Source organism: Mustela nigripes, chromosome 7, assembly GCF_022355385.1.
Source record: "Mustela nigripes isolate SB6536 chromosome 7, MUSNIG.SB6536, whole genome shotgun sequence".
NCBI classification, from domain to species: Eukaryota; Metazoa; Chordata; class Mammalia; order Carnivora; family Mustelidae; genus Mustela; species Mustela nigripes.
The window spans coordinates 14,499,556-14,520,482 of record NC_081563.1 but is presented as its reverse complement, the minus strand read 5'-3'; the positions used below and the strand labels follow the sequence as shown (position 1 = coordinate 14,520,482).

General features: G+C 37.1%; 2 protein-coding genes across 4 annotated transcripts in view; both read left to right on the top strand.

Moving 5' to 3' along the window:
* WDR35 (WD repeat domain 35) overlaps positions 1–20,927 on the top strand; it is a 64,133-nt gene that overhangs the window by 3,693 nt on the left and 39,513 nt on the right. For 2 of the 3 annotated variants that reach the window (XM_059405189.1, XM_059405187.1), the window contains exons 4-12: positions 649–741; positions 2,222–2,350; positions 5,482–5,615; positions 6,492–6,657; positions 6,951–7,096; positions 11,049–11,174; positions 14,150–14,335; positions 19,010–19,042; positions 19,398–19,458. In XM_059405189.1, the coding sequence (XP_059261172.1) occupies positions 649–741; positions 2,222–2,350; positions 5,482–5,615; positions 6,492–6,657; positions 6,951–7,096; positions 11,049–11,174; positions 14,150–14,335; positions 19,010–19,042; positions 19,398–19,458 (1,074 nt within the window). The remainder of the gene's footprint in view (positions 1–648; positions 742–2,221; positions 2,351–5,481; positions 5,616–6,491; positions 6,658–6,950; positions 7,097–11,048; positions 11,175–14,149; positions 14,336–19,009; positions 19,043–19,397; positions 19,459–20,927) is intronic. The other variant, XM_059405188.1, reaches the window with a different exon arrangement.
* Positions 16,424–17,088, top strand: LOC132022229 (ATP synthase subunit e, mitochondrial-like). The gene has a single exon (XM_059407552.1). The coding sequence runs from the start codon at positions 16,424–16,426 to the stop codon at positions 16,634–16,636; it is 213 nt and encodes a 70-aa protein (XP_059263535.1). The 3' UTR covers positions 16,637–17,088.

The window sequence follows — 20,927 nt, the reverse complement described above, 5'->3', positions numbered from 1 at the left end:
GAATGCCTGGGTGGCTGGTTAAGCGGCTGCCTTCGGCTCAGGTCATGATCCCAGCGTCCCAGTATCGATTCCTACATCGGGCTCCTTGCTCGGCGGGGAGCCTGCTTCTCCCTCTGTCTCTCCCTGCCTCTCTCTCTGCCTGTGCTCGCTGGCTCTCTCTCTCTCTCTGACAAATAAATAAAATCTTTTTTTTTTTTTTTTTTTAAAGAGTGCATTACAAATAGAATGGAAAACAAGAGGGGGAAAAGAGAAATTAGGGCATATACCAACTACAAATAACCCCTTATCCCCCTAAAAAAAATCCAATGTCCCTTGGGCATTAGTATCCTTGGGAGTCAGTCCACTTGGGTAAATCTTACTTACATTTGCTTCTGTCATCAGATAAATGGCAGCTCTTGCATCTGACCGTAATAGGTGCCTTTGCTGGCCTAAGATAGGAACAAACATGAAAATTAGTATCACACGTTGTGGGAAATGAGTGACAATAGCGACTATATCCTATGAATATTTTTGAGTGATTTATTAAAGAGTGGCTAGTTGCGTAGGAACCATGTTGATTTGAATGTGCTGTTGGTGTTTATTATAAAAATATAAATTTGAAGTTATAGCCTTTTTTAAGTTTCTAAATTGTTTTATAAATTTTTTTAGGTTCCGTTCAAGTTGTAACATGGAACGAACAGTATCAGAAGTTGACAACCAGTGATCAAAATGGGCTTATCATTGTTTGGATGTTATATAAAGGTATGCTAGGAGAGCTTATGGAACCTTCCACAGTTTGGAGTCTGGGTTACAGTGTTTGCATGGGGAAACAGCATATTTGAAACAGGTTCCTTTTAACCAGCAGCAGGAATTCATCCCGACCGCACAGGGGTGATATTTCTGGATTTATTGCTGCCTACTTTTCCTTCCAACTTTATTTTTTGTTTGAACCGTGAACTTATATGAGGAAAGTGGACTAGGTGACTGTTGGTTATCTCCAAAATGTACTTAGGCCCTTAGTAGGATAGTTTCTGTTTGAGATAATTTTTCCTCCCCCAGGTTTCCAGTAAGAATTATTCTTTGTGTGGTCAGTGACTAGAGTTAGTCCAGTGGGTGAAAACATTTATTAAGAAGTCAGGAGTTATTGAGTCATTTAGCTTCCTTTTCTTTCATGGGTACAGATTTTATCTTAGCTCTTATGGCTAGCTCAGGATTTGTACCTTTTGCCTACAAGAGAGAGCAAAAGAAGGATTAATTTAGGTGCATCACTATTACCAGAAAATAATGTGTAATACATGATCTCTGGGGCCTGTAGCCATCATTTTTAAATGAGAAGTCTACCTTAGTTTTTGTGTGTTGTTTTGAAAATATTCAGGGTATGCCATTTAAAAATTCTTAATTAAAAATATACTGTACATGTATTTATTTATGTTTTTCAAAGTTTATGTATGCCGTGTTTTTGTCTGTGCAGGGAGTAGAACATGAGAGTACAGGAGATTAGGGTAAACTGTCTTTTTCCAAAGTGGGTATTTTCTGGGCCTCAATCCTGACTCTGATAATGCCCTCCTCGACTAATTATTTCAAATTATGGGATAATTTGGTTAGTAATAGGACCAGAACCCCTAATACCAAAATGGGGTAAAAAGTAAAAGCAAAACAAAATAACCTTATGATTTGCCTCACATTCAGTTACATTTTGAGACCTGTCACTCTAGCCCTGTGTGCAAGAATGTTTTTTTATCATTCAGCATTAGTGGTGTGAAATCACTGAAGTGATTTGAACTGTTGAAAATTTTTTTTCAAACAGGCTTAGAGTTTTACCTAATGTATTTAATATGCTTATAATTAGTCATTAGAGAGTTTATGCATGCATATAAAATTATTGTGGTTATTTTGTTTTTTCCTTGGTTATCATCTAAAGTTTCAGGCTTTGATAAAAATCAATTACTTTGGCCTGTCAAAAGTGAATAAAGTTTTATTTTTTAATGGACAGAAAGGAAGAAAGAAAGAGAAAAGGTGGGCGTTTATTGTGTTTTCTGTAATAATCTTTGAAGCAGTTGTTGGTCAAGGCCTCAGCTAATTTTTTATTTTTTAAAATTTTTTTTGGATTTGAAGGTTTTATAGCTTAACGTCTCAGATTGTAGAAAATTTTGCAGTTATTTATTCCACAGTGTGTTTTATGGAATGTTTTCAACTACATGCAAGTTTTGACTTGTAATTTTTTAAAAATTTGTGCAAAAAGGCTCTTGGTATGAAGAGATGATCAATAATAGAAATAAATCAGTGGTTCGAAGTATGAGCTGGAACGCCGACGGACAGAAGATCTGCATTGTATATGAAGACGGGGCTGTGATCGTCGGTTCAGTGGATGGTAATGCTTTGTTGTACATAGAACTAAGGTCAAGATTTGGTTGTCTTTAGAGGTTTAATTAATTATTTGTTAGCTTTCTGACAGAAAAGTAAACATAAAAAGAGAAAATAGTTGATACACAATTTGATGATGTTCAAGAAACACTTATTTTTTTTTTAAGATTAATTTTTTTAAGTAAACTCTCCACCCAACGTGAGGCTTGACCTTACAACCCTGTGATCAAGAGTCTCAGTCTCTACCAATGGAACCACCTAGGTGCCTCTAAGAAACATTTATTTTTACGTATTCTCAAGTAAAAAATCCATTTTTAAAAAATGTCTTAGAGTAGCATTGAAAAAAGAGTGAATTAATTTTTCAGGATTATTTTAAATATGTCTGCCTAGTTATACTTCATTTTTATACTTGTTAGGGTATTATAAATATGTAGATGTTAGTATGTAGGGATGTAACAGTCTTTGGTTATTTTTTAAAAATTGAACCATTGAATATTATTGATATATAACATTAGTCTTAGATGTACAGCATAATGGTATGGTACTTTTATATGTCGTAAAGTCATCATCTGGTCATTTTTTAAGAGACTTGAGCATGTTATGGTTACTTGTGTTTTGTAGCTTTAAAACCTGTGTTTTTCAAAGTGTAGTTATTTAGATACCTAAATTTAGATAACTGGGGCTTCTGAGAGTCTGTACCTTCACTTTAATGTGGAGCTCTCTAGAGAAAGAATTTATTTGAAAATGATTTTCATTTTTCCATTTTTTTAAAAAGATTTTATTTATTTATTTGACAGAGAGAGATCACAAGTAGGCAGAGAGGCAGGCAGAGAGAGAGTGAGGAGGAAGCAGGCTCCCTACCGAGCAGAGAGCCCGATGCGGGACTCGATCCCAGAACCCCGAGATCATGACCTGAGCCGAAGGTAGCGGCCCAACCCACCGAGCCACCCAGGCGCCCCATTTGTTTTTTTCTAGTGTAACTTCATTTATTCCACAAATGCTTCTGAGAGCTTACAAAGTCACAGCTATAGTTCTAGGCACTAGGTACTAGGTATGACAAAAGAGATTTCAGATCTAGAGCAGGAGAAATGGATATGTAACTAGGCATTACAGTGCCTTGTGTTAAGTGCTGAGACTGGGAAAATACAGCAACATACAGTACAAGTATCTAACCCAGGCTTGGAGGGCTCAGGGAAGGTCTTTTTGTCACTACCTGTGACTACCTGTCACTGTCCTAGAAGGTGATGTGTGCTGAGGCATTAGGCACCAGGAAGGTTGGTTTGTAGAGTGTCGTAGGCCTCTACATTTGAGAAGGTCCTCCGGGGTGGAACTTAGCCATGTTTAGGATCTTAAAAAAATTTTGAGAGTCAGTATAGTATATTACTAAAAGGAGAAGAGTTGTGTGTGATGAAATTAGAGACATTAGCAGAAGCCAGATTATGCAGATCATAAGCTATGTGAGGAGTTGGGATTTAAATTTAAGGGTACTGGGGAGCCAAAGAAAGATTTTAAGAATGGGAGCAGGGTGATCGCCTTTGTTCTTTGGAAGCATCTCTGTGACTGCAACATGAAGATTGGAGGGAGGGAAGAAAGATAGGGGGCAGGTGTATCAGTTAGAAATTACTATGGTGATTCAGGTGAGAGGTGGTGGTAGATGGTGGCTGAACCAGGGTAGTGACAAAAAGGCTGGAAATAAGTAGACATATGCAGGAGATACTTAGGAGGTAGAATAGGTGGGGCCTTATTATTGATCATTTTGGGGATGAGGGCATGGAAGTGTCTAGAATAACAGCCAGGTTTTTAGCTTTGACAACTGGACAAATGCTGATGCCATTAAAATAAGGGATGTGGGAGGGGTGCCTGGGTGGCTCAGTTGGTTAGGTGTCTGCCGTCTCAGGTCATGATCCCAGGGTCCTGGGATGGAGCCCCATATCAGTCTCCCTTCTCAGCGGGGAGCTTGCTTCTCCTTCTCCCACTCCTCCTGCTTATGCTCTCTCTCTCTGTGTCAAATAAACAAATAAAATCCTAAAAAAAACAAAAACAAAAACAAAAACAAAAGGGATGTGGGAGAAATACTGGTTGTGAGGGAACATTTCATTTTCAGACATGTTGATCTTGTCATGCTGTAGGACAACAAGTAAAATTGTCAGACCATAGTTACATGTGTGCATCTGGGCCACAGTCAGACTTTTGGGAATCACCAGCATGTAGATGGTAATTTAAACCATTGGAATAGATGAAAAACCTAGGAGCCACCTGTGGAATAAGAACCTGCAACATAAGTGTTGGAGATAAAGGAGTAAACGAATGCACAGAAACCAAGAAAGAAGGAAGGGGTGGTTAAAGAAAAGCCTGTAGTGGACCTAGCAACAGGCCATTAGGGACCTCCTGAAGGTCATCTCAGTGGACGTATGGGGTGGAAGCCGGGTTGGGTTGGGCTCAGGGTTGAGTGGGAGGTGAGGAAGTGGTGACTGCAGGTGTGAACTCTTTCGAGAAGCTATAGGGTAGTGGCTAGAAGGGAACTTGGGGTTGAGGGAGATGTTCTTTGTTCTGTTGTTTGTTTTTATTTGAGGTGATAGTTTCGAAGAAGGATAGATCTGAGTATATTTAAATACTTGTACGAAAGGGCCTGGAGAGAAGAGTAAGAGAAAATGTGAATAATCAGTGGAGATAGATCTTTGCAAAGCTAGGAAGGGCTTAGACCAGTAAGTAGGTGGAGGGATTCACCCTAGATGGGTGTCTAGTTAGAGATACATCCCTTACTTTGTTTTTGGGGGCAAAGCAGAAAGGTTGTTGAGGATTCAGTTTTGTCCTGAATGTTTGAAGGTGGAAATGAGGGATTTCTTTTTTGAAAGCTTTTATTTTCTTTCCAGGGTTGAAGATGAATTCATCTGCTAATTGCGAGTAAGGTCCTAGATTAGAGTTTTGAAGAGATGGGGGAAAGTTGGAAACAGCTGCTATTTCAAATATTTAGTAGGGTGTTTGGCACATAATAGGTGCTCAGTAAATATTTATTGACTGCATAAATTGAGCAAATAAATTGAAGTGAAGAATGTGAGTTCTCTTTAGGGAAACAGATTTTTAGGGCAGTTACTGGAGAATCATGACCTTGAACTTATGTTTTATGTTTTATTTTAGGGAATCGCATTTGGGGAAAAGACTTGAAGGGTATACAGTTATGCCATGTAGCATGGTCTGCAGATAGTAAAATCCTACTTTTTGGAATGGCAAATGGAGAAATACACATTTATGATAATCAGGGGAATTTTATAGTAAGTGCATGTATTTTCATATATTCATTAGTTTTGGTTACACCATTTTATGATTATTTTATGTATCATTCATATATGTATATGCATTTATCATGATGGTTTGTGTCATCAAGAAGGTCTTCAATTCAGTATTTTTTTTGCAATCATTTAGATTTCTTAATTAAAAGAATGGGACACTTCAAGGTAAATTAATGCTTTTCATTTGGAATTCTTGGTAACCGGGAAGGACAAGATTTCAGTGTATTGAAGCTGAGGGGTAATGAGTTAAATGAGGTACAGTTTAATCTTTGTGTCTTCTAATAGCAGAAGCCTGAGTTTACGTGAGATACCAATGATATATATGTATTTTTTTCCAATGATATTTTTGTAGCAAACTACTCGAGGCTGTTTGTAAAAAGAATGGAAGACTTCAACAGTAAGGGACAAAAAATCAGGTCCTGGGAAGCAGGCAAAATAGAAGAGACTCACCTAGCATGATCTCAAGAAAAACTCTGGGTTTGTGGGATTTAGCTGTGTTTGATCTCTGATCTTACTTATGGGGCAGTTTTGTTTGTCCTGAAACTGAGGACATTACATAAATCTATTTATTGGTGGAAGTGATAATAGCCAACTTTTCCATGACGCTTCGCTCTTTTTGAGGTACTTTCATATACCTCTTGTCATTTAGTCTCATAAATTTTCTGTGAATTTTTTTTAATCCTCATTTTGCAAGAGGAAAAACTGAAACTCAGTTGAAGTGGTTTGTCCCAGGGTTGATAAATCAGTAAGCTGCTGGCACTTGAAATCAGATTTTTAAATCCCACTTTCAGTGTTCTTTATACAGTACCCTAAGGTGACGGGTTTTAAAAGATGAACTATTAACCTGATTCTTTTTAGATGAAAATGAAACTGAATTGCTTGGTGAACGTCACTGGAGCGATCAGTATTGCCGGGATTCATTGGTACCACGGCGCGGAAGGCTACGTGGAGCCGGACTGCCCCTGCCTGGCGATTTGTTTTGACAATGGGCGGTGCCAAATCATGAGGCACGAGAATGACCAAAGTATGGAATTCTTTTCTTTCTTTTTTTCTTTCCTTTTTTTTTTTAATGTGGAGAACTTAAAAGTATTTTAAAATTGTTCTGAAGATTATACAGTTCTATAGGCTAAGTTTACCACAATTATTTTTAACTTTTAAAATTATTTATTTATTTCTTTAATATTATTTTTTAATTTTTTATTTTTAATTAATTATTTAATATTACTTTAAAAATTATTATCACAGTTGTTCTGAAGATTATACAGTTCTGTAGGCTAAGTTTACCACAATTACACCATTTTTTTTCTTTCTGAGTAGATCCTGTTTTAATCGACACCGGCATGTATGTGGTGAGTATCCAGTGGAACCACATCGGCAGCGTGTTGGCTGTGGCCGGCTCCCAGAAGGTCGTCACTCAGGATAAAGATGTAAACACCGTGCAGTTTTACACTCCATTTGGTGAGGTAGATGTCTTTTTCCTTTCCTGTGTAGTGAGTAAGGCAGGGGAAAAAAGAATGGAGGTTGTGGTGTAAGCTTGCCATATTTTTGAAAAGGGTCTTTTTGAGTAAAAATGATAGAATATCATGCATCTTGTCTTTGAATAATATCCTCACTTGTAAATCTTGGTAGTTAAATGTTATCAAATATACTCTGTCATTTAGAAAATGAGCTGTTTCACCTAAGAAATCGCTGTGCAGTACTTATTTAGAATATTTTTTCTGTGATCTCAATGTGCATCTTTTTTCCTAGCTGGTTTTTCAGTTGTTTTTAATATAATTTCATTGTTTCGGGTTAATATTTTGGATTTTTAATGTGATTTCTAATAGATGTTAAACATACCTATCTGTCTCTTTCTCCTTCAGATTTTTTTTTTTTTTAAGATTTTATTTATTTATTTGAGAGAGAGCATGCAAGTTAGTGGAGTGGCAGAGGGAGAGGGAGAGAATTCCAAGCAGACTCCTTTGAGTACAGAGCCTGATGCAGGGCTTGATCCCTGGACCCTTGAGATCATGACCTGAGCCAAAATTACCAGTTAGACACTTAACCAACTGAACCACCCAGGCACCCCTCCCTCCTTCAGACTTCCAGCAGTTTTAATTTGTTGATAAAGAGCCAGCTATTTTAAGAAAATTTATCTTAATAACTAATCTTAAGTGATGCTGCAAAAATAAAAGGATTATTTTCATAAATGCATGTGTTATCCTTCTCAGTAGTAGTAGTACATTTTTTTTTTTTTTTAGATTTTATTTATTTATTTATTTATTTGAGAGAGAATGTGCATGGCAGAAAAGGTGGGGCAAAAGGGGAGTTAGGCACAGGCTGACTCTGTGCTGACTCCAGAGCCCAAAGCAGGGTTCTCTCTCAGGACGATTATACCATGACCTGAGCCAAAACCAGTTGCTTTCCCTACTGAGCCACCCAGGGGCACCTAATGAATTTAATTTTTAAGGAGAATTTTATTGAAGAACTACTAGAAAATATCAAATAGGAGAATTAATATACTGTGAATTCTAAAGAATTTGGAAAGTGAGAACTTACTACTAAGCTTAAGTAACTTTTTACCTGTTTTATTTTCTGTTTCTCGACTCTTATTTAGTTCCTATTGGTTTTTATAAATTCACCACAGACTTCATTAATATGTGTTATTGCTACACAAAAACCTTCCCCAGTTGTTTTAATATTTTAAAATACATTTTAGTAATTTCTGTGAGAGTAAGAAATGGTATCAGCTCATGCTTTTGAATCAATATCTCAAAATATCCAGTAGAATGTGATGTAGAGAATAGATTGTATATTGCCAGCTAATTATATTTCTGGTAGCTGTTAAAACCTAAGAGAAAACAGGAGTATAGTTCTCAAGGTTCCTAACTATTAAAAATCTGAATTCGTTCTTAATTCATGCTCTTTATTGGTTATTTTTGTCAGCCATTGGCTTATTTATCATTATATTATTTTGTCTGCTTATTTTTGTTAGTTCATTCTTTTTTTAAAACAGAAAAACATGGATTCTAAGGCCTATTTGTTTTATCTTGCAAAACAGTGTGTTATGTGTCAAATCAAAACTGTAGGTTGGTTTGGCATGGTTGTAATTAAAAGTATCTAGTATAGTTCCTTAGGATGTATTAGTCACTTAATATATACATATATTTTTGAATGAGTGAATATATAGGGGGCTTTTTTGGATCTATGTTATTAACATAGGAGAAGTAACTTGGAAGGAAGTTATTATCTAAAGATTTAAACTTAAGGAAATCTCAGGGAAGAATTTGCTTTTGATTCTGAAGGCCTGAGTCTTCTGGTTTTTATATTGTGGTCTTAGCCAGGGAAGGGGGTGACAGAGCATGTGATTGGTTGTCAGGCTGGCCTGGCTTTGGTTGTGAATTCCATTTCCACAGTGTTGTCTCACTTGGAGAACTTATTTCACCTCTGAGACTCAGTTTACTTATGTTCTGAAATACAGGTTAACCTCATGGCACTGTTGTAATAATTACAGGAGGTAACGATGAGAAAATGCCTACCCCAGTGCTTAGTGAGTTCTTACTGCAAGTTGGTTTTCTCTCCCTGTGCTGCCATCACCTGGCTGGCCTTACTCTCCTCCCAGTGAGGCTCATCACTACCACCAGTGCTGCTGGGAGAGCCTGCTCGCTCCTTTTGGTTTCATGCAGGCAGCAGGACAGATAGAGTGGACCCTCCTAGGTTAAAACATTTTTACCCCCATCGGTTTCCCTGGCAAAATGGAGTTTAATACATTAAACCCTACTTCAGAGCATATCTGCTTAAGAACAAGGGATACCAGTGTGATTTATTAAAATTCTTGGGTCTGTCAAAAAAGCATAGATTTACAATATTTTCTTTTCATGGCCACATTAAAATGTCTTTGTATTAATTTATTCATTTGTTAATTTAGCCATAAAAGTGGGCTATTATTTTAAATTAAAAACTGTGAGTTGGTTTGATATCATAATTAAAAGTATCTAGCATATCTTTACATATGAAGATATTAATTTGAATGCATGATACATTTATTTACTTAATAGATATTTATTGTGTACCTGTTTGTCAAGCAGTCCATTAAGGGATAGGGACATAAATGTGAATATGAGGTATGAATATAAGTTAGTGCTCTCTGGTAGCTCGCTTTCTGACTTTTCTGGACCTGTAGAAGGAAGGAGAAGGCAGGAAACAATATTAAAGTTGCATTTTTGAGGATGGAAACCATGTTCCAGGAGGACAAGGGCGAGTAAGGCTGGGAGGGCGTGGGGAGAGGAAAGGCAGATTTCAGACAGAAGGGATATTATCCAGGTCAAAGGTTTGGAGGGACAGTAGCTCTGTCATGAGGGAGAACACAGGAATCGTGGCTAAATAGTGAGGTACTGAGCCAAAGAGTATAGTTTTGAGCCAGATGAGAAGAGCATTGTATACTCTGCTAAAGAATGTGATGGTGGGAAGCTATTGATTTTAAAAATTATTAAACATTTGTTTTGAAGCAGGATAAGATATGATTGGATTTGTGTTCCAGAAAGGTAATTTTGACAATAGAATGACTATTGAATTTGGGATGGTAGAGGCTGGGAATGAGAAAAGAGATAAAAGGTGAAGATTGCAGTTAGACCATTACCATAGTTCCTTCAGGAAAGGAGGAAGATGGGAGCGAAAGCAATAGGAATTGGTGACCGATTGGCTTTGGAGCAGGAAAGAGAAAGAGGCCAGACTTAAAGCCTGCATTTACTGCCACAGGGGCGCCCGGGTGTCTGTCTGCCTTAAGTTCAGGTCATGATCCCAGGGTCCTGGGGTTGAGCCCCTATCGGGGTCCTGCTCAGTGGCAGCCTGCTTCTCCCTCTCCCACTCCCCCTTCCTGAATTCCCTCTTTTGCTGTCTCTCTCTCTCTGTGTCATAAATAAATAAAATCTTAAAAAAAAAAAGATTGCATTTACTACCACAATAATTCATTCATTCTGAGGGCACAATTTTTTAAAAAAGATTTTCTTTTAAAGTAATCTCTACACCCAACATGGGGCTCGAACCCACAGCCACCCACTGAACCAGCCAGGTGACCCCAAGAAGCAAAACTTTTTACAACTCCAGAATCGGAATGTATCTTATAATCAAAGGTATCCTATTTTAATTAGCAATGTGTTTTATTCTTTCCTGAGTTGTACATTAATATGCATATTTAGGTTCTAGCATCTTAGACTTGATGAAATTTAATACTGAATTCTTTCGCTTTTGTTTGTAAATTTCTCCTATCATAAGTATGCTTTTCATTATAAAAATTCAAGGAAAATGATTTTAAAGTGAGTAGTAACCTTTCACAAAATAATTTTTATAACACCTTTAATTCCTATGAAGTAATTGGTGGTAATTTATATTTTATTTAATTGTGATACTTTAGATTAAACATAATTATTGTTTCAGCATTTAGGCACTTTGAAAGTTCCTGGAAAGCAGATGACTGCACTATCTTGGGAAGGAGGAGGACTGAAAATTGCACTAGCTGTTGATTCGTTTATATATTTTGCAAACATTCGACCTGATTATAAGGTGAGTATTGTGAGCAGTTGTTAAAAAAAAGAGCTTTCTTAGTAAAGAATTTTGTTACAGCTCTAAGTATAATGTATGTTTCTTGCATGTGTTTGCAGCTACTTTATTTTAGACACCAGAGGAAAGGAGACGTTTTTAGTGTAAAGACTTTAGAACCTGAAAACTTTCCTAGAATACTATACATAATTAATATAATACTCCTGATATTCAGGGTCTCAGCAGGAAACAGATGGCACACTCAAAGGAATAATTGAAGAGAGATTGATGGAGGGTTTATTACAGATGTTCGGGCATGGCTGATGGCTTCAGTAAGGGATGACAATGCAGGCATCCGGGCGTTAGCAACAGTGGGCAAGATAAGAAAGTATTGTTTCTGGAACCCACTAGAGCTGTGGCTATGCAAGAGGAATTATCCTGCAGGAGCACAGCCTCTGCCGGCTGGCTGGGTAGAAACACTTTTGGGGAGGAAATACTTCAGTCCATCTCTCTACCTTCTATTGGCTGGATCCAACTGGAAACTGGAAGGCAACGTAGCCTGAGTGTTGCAGTTCATAGAAATCAGTCTCCAGGGAACAGCAGGATAGAGAAGATCAGAGAGAGGGAATGGATCAGGAGGGGGAAAATGAGAATAAATAGCATAATTCTAATCAATATTTTAAAAAAATATTTTACTTATTTATTTATTTCTGAGACCGAGAGAAACAGGGAGGTGGGCGAGGGAGAAGCAGGCTCCCCACTGCGCAGGGAGCCGGATGTGGGGCTCTCAATCCCAGGACCCGGGCATCCTGACCTGAGCCGAAGGCAGATGCTTAATGGACTGAGCCACCCCGGTGCCCCAATACTAATCAATATCTTATATTTAACACTTGACCCCAAACAAATTTGGAAGTATGAGGTTAATCAATCTGGTAAACTACTAAGAATATTTGTTATGGAAAACCTGCTTCATTTTTAAAAGGCAAACCACCCTGGAGAACTGTCTGATTTTAGGACAAGGGGAGGGGATTTTTCCCTTCCCTTTAGGGAGGGGAAAAATCCAGGATGAACCTGGAGTCTCTGATAGTGCCAGAGAATAAGGACGTGCTCAAAACGGCAGGATGGGGCATATCAAAGAGACCAAGAGCCAACCTGGAAGAGCTCCCAACGGCCAAAACCGGAACACCCTGAGCAACAAAATAAATTATGTAACTTTGGATTGTAACCAAATTATAAAACCAAATTATAAAATAAATGTCCATGAGCAAGAGCTGATCTAAAATAAATTATTTAAATAAATAGAGGAGACAGAAGTATTTGAATTACTTAGATACTACCCCCTCCAGTCCCCTGCTTCCTTAACTTGAACATGAGTTGCATTTAATGACTCACTCCCGAAGAGCAGGCTATGGAAAGGGGAAAAAAGAAAGTCACTTAGGAGGGACCTAGCGGACACCACCTTGTCTAGGCGATCAAGGCTAGCATTATCAAGCGATGTTACATGGATCTCATGTACCCCCGGTGTGGCAGATGAGAAGAGCTCTTCGCTTCTATGATGATCTTGCTTAGAACTGAAAATTCCACTCTAAACAGGAGAAAAACATCAGACAAACCCGAACTGAAGGACATTCTGCAGAATACCTGACCAGTACTCCTTAAAACCGTCTAGGTCATTAAAAAGAAGGAAAGACTGAGAAAGCATCACAGCCCAGGGGAGTCTAAGGAGATCTGACACTACATATACTGCATCCTAAATAGGACTCTGGGACAGAAAAAGGACATTAAGAAAAAAACTAATGAATTTCCAATAAAGTGTGAAGTTTAGTTAATAGGACTGGATCAGTGTTGGTTTCTTAGTTGCAACAAATGTACCACAGTAGTGTAAGATGTTAACAATAGGGAAAGGAGTATAGGGAACTCTGTATTATCCTTGTAACTTCAAAAAAGTTTTTTTTAGACTGAGAGCATGCGCAAGTAGCGGGGGGCACATAAGGAGAGGGAGAGAGAGAATCTTAAGCACGCTCTACACTCAGTGCAGAGCCTGACCCGGGGTTTGATCTCATAACCCTGAGATCATGACCTGAGCTGAAATCCAGAGACAGACACTTAACCAACTGAGCCACGCAGGAGCCCCTTATCCTTGTAACTTCTGTATAGATCTAAAATTATTTTAAAGTAAAAAGTTTATTTGAAAAAATAATCATGGTATAAAAAGTAAGTATGCCTTAGTTTTGACTAGTAAACACAGTCATAATAATATCAATTCTGAATGCTGATTTATTAAAAATTAGGTATGAATATATTGGGAGAGTTAGCCAAGAGAAAGAAGTTCCATTATGTTCTGTAAGTTCCACCATCAAACGTGTATGATATGGAGATAAATAACAAAACAGTCAAGGTTCAGAGTTGTAAATGACTACCCCTGGGAGGAAATTAGTCGGCGGGGTCTGCATTTTATTTTTGTTTTAAATTAACTACATAGAATTATTTGACTTTAAACTATGTGCACATGTTACTCTGGTGAAAACAAATGTAGAAAGTGTGGATGGGGAAAAAAAAAAAGCAAAGCATCTGTTTTTGAATTTTGTCTTGGGGACCCAGAATTTAAACTTTTGATTGAGATCATTCTTCCCTGTTGTCCCCCATGCAGCTGTTAATGACTATTGAAAAATCGGAAATTTTCGCCACTGAAGCTTAAATCTTACAAATGAAAATAACGAAAGTTAAAATAAATTTATTTTTGTAGTGCATTCTTTGTTTGATAGCTATATTACTCTTAGATCATTGTTGTTGTTGTTGTTATTTTACTGAGAAAAGGTATTAAGGTGAATGTTCAGTCCTTCTATCTTCTATTCCTGAAGAAGATATTTGGTCAGCATCAAAAAACCACGTACTTACAATATATAATACGATTTTTCTTTAACAGTGTTAAATGTCCTTTTTCTCTTTCTCTCCCTCTCTTCTTCCCTCCTGTTCTTTGTTCCTTCCTTTCTTCCTAGTGGGGTTATTGCTCAAACACTGTCGTTTATGCTTATACCAGACCTGATCGTCCAGAGTATTGTGTTATCTTTTGGGATACGAAAAACAATGAGAAATATGTTAAATATGTGAAGAGTCTCATTTCGATTACTACTTGTGGAGATTTCTGCATTTTGGCTACAAAAGCTGATGAAAACCATCCTCAGGTGGGTGTTCGTTTCTACGTTAAAGCTAAGATAGGTTGACCTCTACTTTTTCCAGCATAGCCTCTGTACTGGTAGGTACAGCAGAGTGTTGGGTCTACTGGCCGTGTCTGTCTAGACCTCTGTTTTGGAAAATTATGTGGCTCCATTGGTTCTCTGTCCCATGTTTTTGTCCCCCTCCAGTCAGCAAATCCATTAGCATTTCATATCGACCACTTCAGTACGGAAGCTTTTTTCTTTTAAGATATATTTCAAGTGCCATAATCCTTTTCCAAGTTAAAATTCCACAAGAAAAAATGAATATCCAGATGTCTAGTATAAATGCTCAAGAAATTATGTAATGATGGCCATTATAACATTTTGGGTAGCTTTGACATTGAGAAATATACTTTTATTTGGAATTATAGTGCTTTCAAAATCAATGTCTCAGTGTAAAATAAATAATGTAAATAATGCCTTTTTAAAAAGTATGCTAACAATTCAGATATTTGCAGAAGCATATAAATTTTTTTAAAAAGGGTTACCATTGTCTCTGGCTGGGTTATAAATTATTTTATCCCATTAAAAAGTATAGAGTTTTTAGTTTAAGGAGGCCGTTTGAACAGCCACCTTTGGCTCTGTTCTCTCCTGAAACTCACAAAACAACAATAACGGTATTTTTTAAAAAGTCATAAGCCCATAGGGACCAGAAAGGGAGAGGAAATGGCAACATAGTTTTGGAGGTTAAAGAGTAGGTGGATTAGTGGTAATGACCTTAGCAGACCTAAGAAAGCTGAATCCTAAGTCATCAATGGAGAAAGCAAAGAAGTAACTGGTTTTCATCCCAGAATCCTGAAGAGACACAGGACAGGACTTAATAGTACCTGGTAGGAGAAAGAAACAAATGGAAAAACAATTTGGAAGTACTAGAGATTATGCAAGAAGAAGAGAGAGAAAAAAAAGAAGGCATATAAAGAATCCTGTCTGAGGAATCTGAGCCGTTCAAGAGAAAAGACCTCTTAAAGTTACTCCTATGGGGAGTCCCCAAGGAAAGATCCCTGCCTCATCACCTTACTGTGAAGACCAGACTCCTGGGGCTCACTCATAAACAAATAGATTCCAAACAGCTTTTCAGTGTCTTTCTCTTAAATCGAAGCAGATAGACAAGGACTATCGGACATTTGAGAAAATCATCTCATTGAACAGACACAAAGAAATAAACACAAGGAGGAAAGGATTGGGAGGAAGCAGAGACTCTGCAGGGAGAAGAACAAGGCCGAAGAGTCATTTCAGATTATTTTCCTGGAGTTAAGAGATGCGACATCCATAAAAAGGAAGGAACTCACCACACACACAAAAAAAACCAAAAAAAGGGAAGGGACGCTACAGAAAAGGAGGTTTTTGGATATTACAAATATGATAAGAGCAATGAAAAATTTGGCAGAAGAGTTCGAAGATAAAATGAAGGAAAACTCTTATAAAGTGGAACAAAAAGACAAAGAAATTGAAAACACGAGGGAATAGATAGCGAAGTCAGAGGACCGGAGCTGGAAGTTCGGTGAACAGGCAAAGTGGAGGAGAGTGATTCTGAAGAAAATATCCAAGAAAATTTCCCTTGAGTTTCTAGATTGAAAGTGCCTTGCTCAGTGAATGAAAATATTTCCACATCAAAGCACATTGTTGTGAAATTTCAGAAGACTGGGGGTAGAAAGATCCTTCATAAGCTTTCAGAAAGGGGAGCCTGGGTGGCTCAGTGAGCCTTCGGCTCAGGTCATGATCTCAGGGTCTTGGGATCGAGCCCCACATCAGGCTCTCTGCTCAGCAGGGAGCCTGCTTCCCTTCTTCTCTCTCTGCCCATCTCTGCCTACTTGTGATCTCTGTCTAATAAATAAATACATATCTTTTAAAAAAAAAAGCTTTCAGAAAAACAGATTTCACAGGGTCAGATGTCATCATGGCATTCAACTTGTCAATAGTGATACTTTGGAGAATTGCTTTTGAAATTTTGAGGGAAAATGATTTCCCATCTTGAATTCTGTATGTTAAGCAAACTATAAATTACAATGAAGGTGGGAGGCAGATTGTCCTTCTGGTGTGAAGGTTTTGAACGAGATGATGTCGCCCGTGCTTGTCTCTCTGCTCATCAAGCTCGGCCACTACTCTGCCTATTTCTTGGAGTTGCCCGTGGAGCCAAGTTCCAGTTACCTGAAACCTTGGGCAGAAGAGGAAAAGAGGAGAGCGGCTGAGGAGAAAAAGAAACAGGATGAACAGAAATGGATTGAGAGAGAACTGGCAGAAGCCCAAGATGACAGCATACTAAAGTGAGCCTGCCGTTCTGTGGAATGGTGTGGATGAATAAAGCTTTCTGTGTTGTGTGAAAAAAATAAAATAAAATAAAATAAAGGTAGGCAAAAGACATTTTTAGATGTACAAGGTCACCAGAAATTTACCTTCCAAGCTTTCTTAGTTACTTTAGGATACGGCCAATCAGAATGAGGACTAGACCAAGAAAGAGGAAGAAATTGGTAACCTGAGAGCCATGGTCTTCGAAGAGTGGTACGAGCTGACAGAGTGTGGCACGCCTGCGGTGTCGTCAGATGACCGCGTGTCCCATGGTTCCAGAGGAAGCTCAAGATGAAATTAATAGAACACTTAATGTGGTTGAACCCTTAAGAGGGAACTTAAGTTAGTAATCAATACAGAGAACGTAGCAAAGAGAAAAAATAAAGACAATTACCAACCGCAGGGAAAAGTAAATGCACTTGAAAGGAGAATAAATCGTGATATACTTACAACTCCGTGATGAATAACACTTATATAGTCAAAATGATGTTTTTTAAATGAATTTTTTAATTAAGTGGGTTTTTAATTAAATAGAGCCTTTTTATTTGGAGTGTAATGACCAGATTAACCCCTGAAATTCTGATCTAACAAAATGGTAGGTGGAAAGCTGGAGGCAAAGGAGTGCGCCCATGTGCTGGGTGCTGGGAAGGCGGCTGAAAGAGAGGTCCATACCTGTCGGTGATAGTGGGAAGTCAGAGAATGTCCCAGGTTGAAACTGAACAAAACAAGACCTGGCATCATAAACACATTACTTAGATTTGTGGAGGTAAATATTAAAAGGATGAGTTAAAGGAGCTGGAAGTTGTTACTTCAGGGAGCAGAAAATGGGAAGTTGGGAGGAACTTCTGTTTTTTAGGAAGAAGTCTTATGGAACTACATCATTCTTTAACCTTGAGCATGTAGATTATATGTGGATTAAAAAATACAAGTTATTTGTAGCACTTTATGGCAGTAAATCAGCTTTTTTAAAGTAGTGGAATAATAAATTATATTTTGATATAATTTTTGTCCTTTAGTTTCTTAAAAAGTTTTTGAAATATTCTTCTATTTTTTCATTCAAATTTTAGTTTTGTTTATTTTTAAAAGATTTTATTTATTTGTTTTTAGAGAGAGAGAGAGAAGCCTGTGTGCCTGCATGTGAACGGGGCGGGGGGGTGGGGGGGGGGGGGGGGAAGCACAGAGAGAGAAGGAGGGAGTCTCAAGCAGACTCTGTTGCCAGCATGGAGCCTGATGCAGGGCTTGATCTCAGGACCCTGAGATCATGACGTGAGCCGAAATCAAGAGTCAGAGACTCAACTGACTGAGCCACCCAGGTGCCCCTAAATTTTTAACTTGAATCCCAGTATTATTTACACACAATGTTATATTAGTTTCAGGTGTACATCATAGCAATTCAACAGTTCTGCACATGACTCACTGCTCATCTTGACAAGTGTACTCTTAATCTCCTTTTCCTATTTCAGCCGCCCCCCCCCCCCAGCCTGCCTCCATCAGTTTGTTCTCTAGAGTTAAGAGTCTGTTTCTTGGTTTGTTTCTCTCTTCTTTTCTTTGCTCATTAGTTTTGTTTCTTAATTCATATGAGTGAGATCATATGGTCTTTGTCTTTCTCTGACTTATGTCGCTTAGCAACATACTCTGTAGCTTCAAGCACGTTGTTGGAAATGGCAGGATTTCATTCTTTTCCTTAATGGCTGAATAATATTCCATCATATGTATCAATACACAACATCCTCTTTATCCATTCATCTGTTGATGGAGACCTGGGTTGCTTCCATAGTTTAGCTATTGTAAATAAAGCTGCAGTAAGCATAAGAGTGCATTTATCTCTTTGAATTCTTGTTTTTATATTTTTTGGGTAAATACTCAGTTGTGCGAGTCCCCAATCATGGGCTGGTTCTATTTTTAACTTTTGAAGGAACCTCCGTACTGTTTTCGACAGTGGCTCTAATGGTTTGCATTCCCACCAACAGTGCATAAAGATCCATTTAGTTTATATTTATGAAATTAAAGAAGTTTTACTTGAGAAGCTGAAAAATGAAAGAGAAGGACTGTAAATAGTACATAGAGAATTGGTTTATTTGAAATCATTATGCTTTTCAGAAGAACATCTAAGTAAAACAGTATTCTTAGCACAAGATAATAGAAAAGGTAACTAACAGTAAGAAAAATGAAATTATCACTTTAGAATAATATGGTGTAAAGTGTGCATTATCCTTGATTATTTTCCCTAATATTAATTACTGGTAATTGTGTTTGTGCTAACTAGCGGGCATTGTAAATCATTTTTCGCGAGATTGGATTATGTTTTTTTCTGAGTTAACTGATTTTTTCTGAATTTTTTATATTGCTTCAAAGGAGGAGAACGAGATGGGGACATTTGGTGCAACGGTAACAAATTAGTTCTTATGTAGGATGAAAGTGAGTTTTGAGGTTACAGTTGATCAGGAATTTTAGAAGTATAAATAATGAAAAGTAGTGTACTTGCGTTTCTTAGGTGGCCTCTTAAAAACACAGTGTTCCATTAGTTGGAACTTGTTTTGAACTGATTTGAGGAATCAGCCTTGTTTTAATTTTAATTCATGTTTCTTTATGTTTAATGCTGTAGATTATGTTCTTTGCACTTAACAGTTTTATCAGTTATTTCCCAATTGTGATACTTTAAAGAGATAAGCATGATATTTTAAGCATTGTTTCCTTTATCGTAAAGAAGCAGAAATTCTGATACTCTGTTTTTTGTTCACAGTTTGTGCTAGTTCTTTGTAATTCTATTGGCACACCTTTGGATCCCAAATATATTGATATTGGTAAGTAAATGTTAATGTCTATTCCCTCTTTAATCAAATTTTATTTGTAACACTAATTTAAAAACCTAACAATTGTATTAATTAAAATGCTATTCTCCATAATAAGGATGACAGTTCTTCCTGGTTTGCCAAGTCCAGCATCAGTTTATGCCTATTATCATGGTAAAATTACTAATAATGCTCCACTTCACTATTAGAAGTCTCCTGTTTAATAGAATAAGTTGTAGATTACTGTATCTAAAAGCCACAGTAATCTCATTACCACTGTACTGCCATCATTTGCTTTCAATGGGAAATATAATTGTATAAGAATTGGTATGCAGCATAATGATTAGCATGTAATAAATTGAGGATTATAGAAAGAATTTTGCTGTTAAACCACTTTTATTATTAATAAACTGCTTGTAAATACCTCTCTTCCATAAAAACACTTTCGCTGCTTGTAAAAGTGCATTTGCTCTTTCCAGATTTTTCTAATGAAATCAGTCTATTAATAGGGACAGCTTTCAAAAATTCCTGACTTTTTGTTTTCAGAAGACATTTGTTACTTTAGATTTACAATTCCCTCTAGCCAACAGCTATGAAAGTCATCATTAAAAAATTGCATGTCTTACTCTTAAGTTTTTTCTTAAAAATCATTACCAAATATTTTGTTGCCATTTCACTGCAACTTCCAAAACTAACATTTTTTTAAAGTGTGATAGTTTATTGGATATGGTATTAGAAAATTTAATAGATTTCAGAAATTGAAAACCAATTGAATTATTTTCTGAATCTGAGAGCTCGTCTTTTTTTTTTTTAGTTTTCATATTCAATCTTAATCAAATGTTAGTGTCTGTCCTCTGTATTTTGCTAAATTTTTTGGGTGATACAAGCAAATGTGAGAAATACTGGCTTTAAAGATTTTATGCTCTCTGTTCAGGGTCTTGGTGACTCACTGTTATATAGTGAAACTTTCAACTTCATGTCTTATGTTCATTGTTACTTAGCTATATGTTTACATATGTGCACACATGTGTATGTTATTGTTCCTTGTTAAAAGTCTTCCCTGAAATTCTTACAGATTCTTGTTACATGAATGTCTTCTGTTAGAAACCTAACAGTCTTTAAGATGTGAATTCTGTCACTCTTTAGATTATATGCTTTTTCTTTTGATATCAAATAAGTTCTAACATAGAATAATGATGATATGTTTAGCCACAAAGTAATTTCGATCACAGGTAGTCTTTTTTTTTTTTTTTTCATAAAGCCAGATGTCAATCCCTCACCTTCATAAAATGGCCAATACTTGAGGGCATGATTATTTGTATTTTTGAGTCTCAAAACTTTTTTTTTTTTTTTTTTTGCCGTCACGCTGGCTGAAATTTTAACAAACAGGTCTTTCATTGGTCTGCAGTAAACCCAGCCAAGGACTCAACATTTTTGTTTCATACATATCCTGTAAAATTCCTTTTTTTCAGTTTGTATGC

Bases quoted from the DNA above. Each gene is read 5' to 3' on its own strand.
- LOC132022229 (XM_059407552.1), top strand. From the start codon at position 16,424: ATGATGTCGCCCGTGCTTGTCTCTCTGCTCATCAAGCTCGGCCACTAC.